Here is an 8,712-nt window from a genome sequence, read left to right on the forward strand (position 1 = left end):
GTTTGAAAAAGAAAAATATTAGGTTTGTTTTAGTGTTACGAGGAACGTGGAACTTGTTTCTAGTTATTGGACGACCTCTTTCATCTTTTGACGTTGGTGAAAGTGCTAATATGTGGAGCGTGCCAACCCACAAACTTCTGTCTCTTTTAAAGTCAAGAATTAGGTACGCTTTTAAGAGATGACGACAGATTTATTGCTTCTCATGAGAAAGAAATGAAAAAATGCACCATGTTTGGAGACAGAGACGAAGTTTTTTGAGCTGTAAGAAACGGAAGACTCGGGAAATTTCCCCCCCGAGGGGGGACCAGTAGAAGGGGGCGGAGTGGGGGCTCGGGCTCACCCATCACCACACCATCATCAAGTTGAAACAAGTTGGAATGACTTCAACTTCTTTGTGATTCATTCTTAGAGTAATTCTTGGGCTGTCTTTGTCCTGGCCTTCATTGCTGCATGACATTGTGTGTGTCGTAGGTAAGTATTGTCACGATTCCTGGTGTTCCTACCTGCACCTTGTAATGAGGCCTCAAAAAGGCCTTTGTGTTGTCAGAACACTCCCTTCAGTGGGTTACATAATTAGTTGTTAAACTGTGTTTCTGCGAGAATTAGACCGCTGCCACTCCCTGTCTCGCCACCCATTAGTTTTTTAAAGGCCATTCTATTCCCAAGACGTTTATTTTATCAGCACTGTGAAAACCTAACCCACCTGCAACCTCACCTTTTCAAAGTGGTGAATTAACTTGTTTTACATGTAGGTGTCAAGCTAAAAATAATTTTGCTGTAACTGGTATGGTCATGCCTAGCTGTGCTGACGTGGTAGCGCCAAGAAATTTAAATGACACAACCTCGTTTCAATTTGTACATTGAAACATATCTGTCGACATTGTATAGTTCTATTCATGTGTACAAACTAATATATTTTACACATAATTTTAAACGATTATGCCTGGGTTGGTTCTTCTCCTCGATTTGCTAAATTCTATATACTTTTTTCCCTTTTTGTATTGCAGAATGGATCAAGGATTAGCAGGAAATGGCAACCAGCGGCGCTATGGAGCTACTGATGGTGTGCCTGGAGTTGCTTTTGCCGGGGGTTTAGGTCGTAGCGGTCTGGCTGGAGGGGGCCTAGCTGGTGACAGCAATGTGTCACAGTTCAGTCCAACAGAGCTTTATAATCTCTGTGAAAATATAACTACAAACATCTACACAATTAACAATGGGCGGAAAATGGTGGAGAAAGAGCTGCGGTCCATTGGGACTCCTAAGGACACTCAAGGTTTGCGCGACCAGATGTAAGTGTTTTGTTATGTACCAAGCAATTTTAATTTTAAAGTATTTATTGAAATAAAGCTCACTCTTATGTCCTCCTTACAGCCATGTAACACATGTCAGTTGTAATGATGTAGTAGCTCAAACAACTCAAGAGTTGGCTCGTCTTACTGAAGTTGTAAGACGAGGAAACAAGCAACAGAAATTGCAATCAGAACGTCTCAGAGAAGAGTTTTCGGAGGCTGTCACTAACTATGGTAGAGCTCAAAAGGTAAAAATTCTGCATTTTGTTTTCAATTACAGATTATTATTAAGTTGGTTGTCTTGGAACACTTTACACCATTTTGAAATCTTTGCAGCAAATCTCAGACAAGATGAAGTTGCATCTGCCAGTGACTACACCGGGGTACCCAGAACCTGACCTTCCTGATGATGAATCGGAGCGCTTGTTGGCTGTGGAGAGGAGGCAACAAGAACAAAAGCTGAAGCAGCGTGAGCTTGAGTTCGAAGCAGGTCTTATAGAAGAGCGCACTCAGCGAATTCAAGTTATTGAAAATGACATCATTGATGTAAATAAAATTATGAGAGATCTAAGTGCTATGGTTCAACAGCAGGGAGAAGTAGTTGGTAAGAAAAATGCAGACATGCAATGTTGTGTATTAAGGCTTCAAAACTTTTGATACAATTGATTTTATTAATTTTTATCATTAGGGTCTATTGAGGATGGTATCGAGAATGTCCATGGTAATGTTGAGCTGGGTCGACAAGAACTGGACAAAGCAGCAGGATATCAAGTAAGTTTAATTCCTTGTTTTATGTGTTTTTCTGTTTCATTTTTATCAATTATTAAAGCTCATCTGTTTTTAATTTTTCTCTAAATGCACACCTTTTTCCTTGCAGAATAAATATCGACGAAAATTATTTTGCCTACTTGTGACAGCATCTGTTGTTCTTACCGTGTTGGGAATTATCATCTATGTTTCTGTCAAGAGATGAGTTCAAGAGTCTGCTTGTCCCTTAGCACCACCAGTCTTGCCATATTGAAGAGGGAAAGTTTGCTTTACCTACTTCACATGTGGAACTAGCAAGGTGCACACCATAAGTTAAATACGTGATCATTATAGATCGAAATATACTTTGTTACATTCATATTTATTTCATTTACCTTGCAAAGGTCTGTAGCTCATCAAAGTGGCCATGACGTTTCTTAATAGACTTGGCTTCAAATTTGGAAGGTTTTCCTTTTTTTGAAGTGACAGTTTTTACGTGTGCATATTGTTTTGGCTGAATCCATTGTGTCTTTCTCAGCTCAAATGTAGAGTCAGATTATCATTTTAAACTCCAATTGTTCTTTCTTCCCGTTTTTAAATGCAATTCGTTTTCTAACAGTATTTATTTAATCAATGTGCTAGAGAGTTGTAGCCATGTTGGAATAAGTCTGCTCACATGTGTAAGTTAATGGTATCATAATGTGCAAGTTAATGACTGTATAAATGTTGAGATAATTCCTATCTAACAAACCATTTTGCATTTTTCATAATTTTTAAACAAAAATGATTTTATGTTTGCCAAGAGACAAAGAGTACTGGTATGTTTCTTTGTCTTTTATGCTTGACACAAATTTCATACTATTTTACAATTTTACTCAAATTTTTAATCTTCAAAAGTTTTCTAAGCTTGTATTATTACAGACAATATGCTTTCTTATGTTGTCCTAGTATGTATCTTTGATGCCAAAATTGTCGCCTGATACACACATAATATATTTTGTATATCACAGTTTATTTGTACATTTGCTGGTTTGCCTCAACCTCTGCGCTGTCTGTAACTCATGTCAAATGTTCTGATTGCTCACTTATTATAAACTGATAAATTTTACACAAGACAGCAAGTTTTACCCTATGTTATTATGATTTCTTGCTTCATTTCTCAATGTCTCTAGAAGGTGGGATTTAAGTACTGGCTGTGTATGAGTGCTTAGCATTTATTTCTAAGCTTCTTGTTTTGTAGATATCCAGTGTACATTAATATCTGGAGTAGGTGTAAGTTTTTATTTTATAGCAATTTGTATTAATTAACTCTAGACTGATGTAGCCTTGTATCAAAATTATAAGACATTTTGACAAGTCTTACAAAATATACTCTGTGGTCCAGTTATTACATGAAATATGAAATTCTATATTCTGGTAAGGGTTTTGATAACCAGGTCAATATAATTCTGCCTGAGACTATTGCAGCTTTTCAGTTGTCTTGCTTCTCCATTATGTAATCTTACTTTATTTTCAATGGTATTTGAATGGCGAAGAGACATTCTTGAAATGCTAATCAGCTGTGAGGTTTGTGATATTGTTAAATCATCGGCTATGAGAAACCTGCTACATTCCTTCACTATCCACCAGGTTTTGGGTACTTTCAAGTTTTCTTATGCTTATGTTTTCCTCTCTTCTTAACCAAGCAATACATCTTGTTTAGATTTTAAATGTGAAACTCATATGTGTGGATCAGATAACTTACTGTGTGAGGAGGATGTGAGGAGTGTGGTACAGAGAAAAACATATTTTTGAGTTCACTTGATTATACTTAATCAATAAATAGTAATCAGGTATTTAGTCACAGTACAGTTTAGGAGAGTAAGTTTTATCACATAGCTTTGCTGTAAACATCATGCAATACAAATAAAGTAATAAATTGGTTGAAACTGAAAACAGTGGAAGAATTTCTTGATTTTGTGGAAAAATTCATTTATAAGAATTTTCAGTTCATGAAAATAAAATGTACAATACTACTGTAAGGAAAACACAGCACTTCAACATGATTTAAATTAATGCTTGATGTTAGACATCTATAAGGAGAGTAAATTTTTCATTTAAGTTCATTCCATGTCATAAACAAATCTCTTAAAAAATATGTACTTGATTTGTGCAACATGCCTGCACAAATTGACAGCTTGGAGTGGTTTGAGGTTGAGTTGCTTCACAGCAGTGGGGAGATTAAGCAACATGAAGGAGACTCCATCAAAAGCCTCTTTCTTTAGTAACTTGGAAATTGATTTACAGTCTTTTGTTTGGTTGAGATATGCTTCAACGTCATCTACAGTCCAATCACGAGGGTTTGAATCAACCTTGGGTAATGGATAAAGCCAGCTTCCAGGAGCAGGGAACTCTACCTTGTTAGGAGACTTCTGGTCGGTGGATTCAGTTTCTCGTTGCCTTTTAACCCCCCGTCTTTCTGGTCGTTGTCTGCAACAAATTTGAATCCATGACAATAAATTAACAAGGGAACAGAAACACAATCAAGTATATCAACTGAAAATGGCGCAGGGTAGATGCTTACCGGGTAGCTGGAGCATTGGTAGAGGAATTTAGGGCCTGCTTTGCACCCCTTGTAACGATCTCACGGCGACGAGGAGTTGATTCAGGAACTGATGACTGGCTGCTAGGCTCCACTGCATCATCCCCACTTGCATCACTTTCTGCACCTGGACACAAAATAAATTTTCTAAAACCTTGAACTTTGAATTATGATTATTTACAGATGGAAATATGAAAATGCATCTAACCTTGAATGGAGTTAGCATTTGGAGCTGAGTTTCGTGTTTTTATGCTAGAAAACCGTCTCTTACGACCTCTTCTTTTCTTAGGACCAACAATTTCTAGCTCAGGAAGTGGATCCCCTGCTGGTCTATTAGATTTCTTTTGCCGATTTGACCAATATTGTGATGCTTAATGAAGAAAATTATTGTTGTTATTATTTTCAATGAGAGGGAAATTTCATAAAGTTTGAGATTATGCTGGAACTAGAATACATACTAAACTTGGTTTTAGAGATATTGCATTTTTCTGGGCATCGTCCTGCTTCTACCCTTGTTGGCCCAAATAAATATGGACAGACCTTTAGACGGAGGCAGATATCTTGACAAAATTCTGCTACCTGATCAGAAGAATTAACAACTGCAACTCGGGCTCTATAATTTGTTTGATTGAACCTGGAAAATATTTGTTTTAATATCCTTGGATTAATAAACCCTAAGGTGAATTATAGTTCTGTAATCAGCAGAACATGAATGAAACATACTTTGCTTTCAGGACCTCCACATGTTCACCTGGTTTAAGATCCCCGTCACACTGAATTTCCTTCAGCACTCGGCTTGACTTGTAGGCAACAGATATCAACATGGACAACACTTCCCGCATAACTAATCTTACAGGTCCAGGCCCGACTGCTTGAGGCAGACCAGCAAGTTTGCATTTGGAAAGAAAAGGACCAGAGAAGCATCTATGATTGAAGTATATCTTTGGGCACCACAATTTGCTCATTCGTTGTCCGGAGTCTGTATCTTTTTTGTCATTACTTAATAAAAAGAAATGAAAATGAAATAATGTTTTATCATTTTTGCAAGCAACTTTAGAACTTCACACAACATTTGCCTACCTTTCATCCCCTAAAACACTATTGCTACTACTTGAGGGCATTTGATAATATAGAGGAGGCTTCAGTGGATATGAATTACTGTCACACCAACCAACAGGGAAAATATCGGTAGAATCGTAGGATACTGCATGGCGAGGATGATCACTAGACAAGGAGAATTTTTTTTTTTTTTTTTTAAATTTAAGTTTCATTGAATGCACCACAAAGAAGATTCACAAATAAAACTAAAATATTAAAAACCTACCTTTCATTTCTCTCCAAGTGGATCCAAACAATATGACCAGTTGTTCGTCCAACAGTTGAAACACATATTTCCGACTGGTCTAGTGGATTGGCTGCTTCTAATTTCATGTGAGCCAATATACCATTATATTTAGCACATGGTTTTTGAGGAAAACATTTTTCAGGAGCTGCAACAGCACTGGTTTGTTGCAAGTATTCATCCCAGTGAAATTCATCTTCAACATTATCTTTCCAGCCAATAGGTTTAGATATTTTGATGCCATGCTTATTAGCCCAACCTGTAACAAATTAGGCAAAAATGGCAAAGAGATAAAATAATAATAATAATTAGTTTCTACAACAATGAGACAACTATCCCAGGTTTTGCCCATACCGGTAGGAAAAATATACGGATGATTTGAGGTACACAGCCATGTCAGCCTAGGTTCTTCTTCACCATGTGAGGAAATTTTAAAATCTAATTCAACAAGAAAATAAGCATCGCCCCAAACTTCCATGACTGTAGCTGGAAAAATCTGAGTGCGATCTATTGGGTGAAGTGCTTCCACTTTCATACCCATCATAAAAGAATGTGGAAGAATTTCATCAGAGTGCTGGAATGGAGATTAATTATTAACAAAATAAAAAACATGGAGAAATAAACAACTTAGCATTTTGGTCCATTGTGAAATTACAGTACCTTAAAGAAATCTGTAGGAAGTGGAGTGCGCCGGGCATCTTCCTTGGCCATTTCAATCACAGCTTCCCATTCTTCCTTACCATGACAGGATTGGAAATGAGCTGGTCTCCTTAGTACCCAAGGATCCCCTAAATTTAAAAAAAAAATGTTTTTAGTCAAAATTGGCAAGTTTTCACATCATGAATCTCAATAGAGACAAAATTTCAAGATTATACTGTACCTTTCTCACTACACCATCCCATAGGATAAATACGAGATGATGTGAAGTACAACCAGAATTCAGGAGATGAAGAATCTGGTGTATCATACCGGAGGAGCAGGCGGCCACCAACATTCTCAATAATCTACAACAAGATGATGCCACTTTTACGCTTGCATTTCAATTTGATCAAATGCTTGTTAGCCAAAGTACTTACAGTTGCTATCCATAAGCTGTAGGGATTGACCACATCTTGCACTTCAACTTTCATTCCTGCCTTAATGCGCTCTGTGGGCACAAATCCCTCCTAAAAAGAGAGTATTGGTTAATGTGAAGAGGAGAAATATTTTATAATTCACTTCATCATTCTACTTACTCCACTCAGAAGGTGGGGTGGTACTGGTTTTGCAGTCTTCTTCACTTCCTCAATGTGTGACTGTACATCTCCTATCAGCTTTGCTATTGACTCTGGTGGAGTGAGCACTTTTCCCTCTTGGTCACACCAGCCAATGGGTTGTGCATTGCTATTAGTTAAGTCACACCAGAAGTCTGCTGTTTGATCCTCAACATCCCCAGAGTACCGTAACCTGAAAATGAAGCCAAGACAGATGTAAGGCTAGGAGCACTGTGAATGTTTGACAGTAGAAATCACACAAAGTGTATACCTGGAGAAAGGTCCACAAGCAAGCACCACCTTTGCCAGCCAGTATAGTGACGGATCATCTTTGCGGGGAACTTCTAGTATCATACCATTCTCAAGTTCAGTATCCAAGCCAGCTTCAACCTAGTGATTGTCATGAATACAAAAGTAATTTTTAAAATTTTAAGGATGCCTATTTAACAAATAAACATTGAACTTCTCTCACATGTTGGAAGAAAGGGTGGGGAACTTCTTGAGAATTTGTTACTTCCAAATAGTCCTGCCAGGTAAAACCAGTGTCCTTGCGATCATCTGCAATTATAGTGTAAAAAAAAAATTACAAGTGGAAATAAAAAGCATTAAGACCTTTTTACATGTTCAATTTTTAAACAGCAGCAGCTTTTCTTCATACCCCCCCCCCCAGCTCTTGCCAAAAATTTCTAGCAAAACTGAAAATGCTGATTCTAGAAGCACTAGACACATGTCCATGTGAGTTGCTTTCATATGTCTTGAACATGATAGTGACATCAAGTAAAATGCTCGTGGCATATTACTGACTTGCACTTGTAATTGTTGAAAAAGATGGAAAGAAGATACAGCAATATTTCAGAACAGTGTAGTTAGTTAGAAAAATTGGTCCAACACACAAAGAGCCTGTAGCAGCATGTATGAATCATAATGTTGAATACAACAGGACACCTGAAAACCTTCCCATTGATTGCTAGCGCAAGTTTAATGCTTTGGCTTGATGATAGACTTGAGAAAAACTGCGACATATCCCATTTTATTCAAAATTTAAGCCGTCGGCAAAAGGACCCTCACCATGCAGGGAGTTACCTCTAATGTCACTACTTGTGCACTGGTTTACCTTTCTCCGATGCGTCGTTCGACTCGGAAGCCTCCTCCACTGGTAGAACGGGATCTGAAGCTTCTTTTTCTTCCGACATCCTCGGAATTCTCTATCACTTCAAAGAGAATTTACTAAAATGAAGTGCCACTTTTCCTTGCACAATAGAGCCCAAACAAGGATTTGTTTTCACATGTCTGATGACTTCTTGTTGTTTTTCTTCCATGTCTTGCCTTGAGGACGAAGGGCGTCACTTTTGACAATTTTGATTTTAGGGGCAAACTCGTTGAATTATTCATGCGCAAGTTCAAGGGGATCATCAAAATAATCTACAGAATAATCCTGAACGCCATTCATGATTTAAAGTAAATGGGAAGGAGGAAAACGCGAAATCATCCCTTTTCGGG

The 8,712-nt window shown here is 37.7% G+C and overlaps 2 protein-coding genes across 3 annotated transcripts; one reads left to right on the forward strand and one right to left on the reverse strand.

The window, feature by feature from the left end:
- The first annotated feature begins 309 nt into the window (after positions 1 to 309).
- LOC117642706 (syntaxin-7) lies at positions 310 to 3,964 on the forward strand. The gene is made up of 6 exons (XM_034381163.1): positions 310 to 471; positions 1,008 to 1,289; positions 1,372 to 1,537; positions 1,626 to 1,893; positions 1,978 to 2,060; positions 2,167 to 3,964. The coding sequence occupies exons 2-6, from the start codon at positions 1,009 to 1,011 to the stop codon at positions 2,260 to 2,262; spliced, it is 894 nt and encodes a 297-aa protein (XP_034237054.1). The 5' UTR covers positions 310 to 471; position 1,008; the 3' UTR covers positions 2,263 to 3,964.
- A 137-nt stretch (positions 3,965 to 4,101) lies between these two features.
- On the reverse strand, positions 4,102 to 8,648 carry LOC117642698 (scm-like with four MBT domains protein 1). 2 transcript variants are annotated; one of them, XM_034381149.1, is made up of 16 exons: positions 8,327 to 8,648; positions 7,685 to 7,770; positions 7,484 to 7,602; positions 7,195 to 7,405; positions 7,036 to 7,125; positions 6,840 to 6,963; positions 6,620 to 6,747; positions 6,314 to 6,533; positions 5,942 to 6,218; positions 5,698 to 5,841; positions 5,341 to 5,616; positions 5,076 to 5,251; positions 4,826 to 4,987; positions 4,600 to 4,744; positions 4,433 to 4,505; positions 4,154 to 4,356 (listed from the first exon to the last, which is right to left on the reverse strand). In XM_034381149.1, exons 1-16 carry the CDS (start codon positions 8,403 to 8,405, stop codon positions 4,297 to 4,299), a joined length of 2,370 nt encoding a protein of 789 aa, XP_034237040.1. In that variant the 5' UTR covers positions 8,406 to 8,648; the 3' UTR covers positions 4,154 to 4,296. The 2 variants fall into 2 exon arrangements, with proteins under 2 accessions (XP_034237039.1, XP_034237040.1); XM_034381148.1 differs by having other exon boundaries at positions 4,102 to 4,505; positions 8,327 to 8,405.
- Between the last annotated feature and the right edge of the window lie 64 nt (positions 8,649 to 8,712).

This window comes from Thrips palmi, unplaced genomic scaffold (genome assembly GCF_012932325.1).
Source record: "Thrips palmi isolate BJ-2018 unplaced genomic scaffold, TpBJ-2018v1 HiC_scaffold_16, whole genome shotgun sequence".
Lineage (NCBI taxonomy): Eukaryota > Metazoa > Arthropoda > Insecta > Thysanoptera > Thripidae > Thrips > Thrips palmi.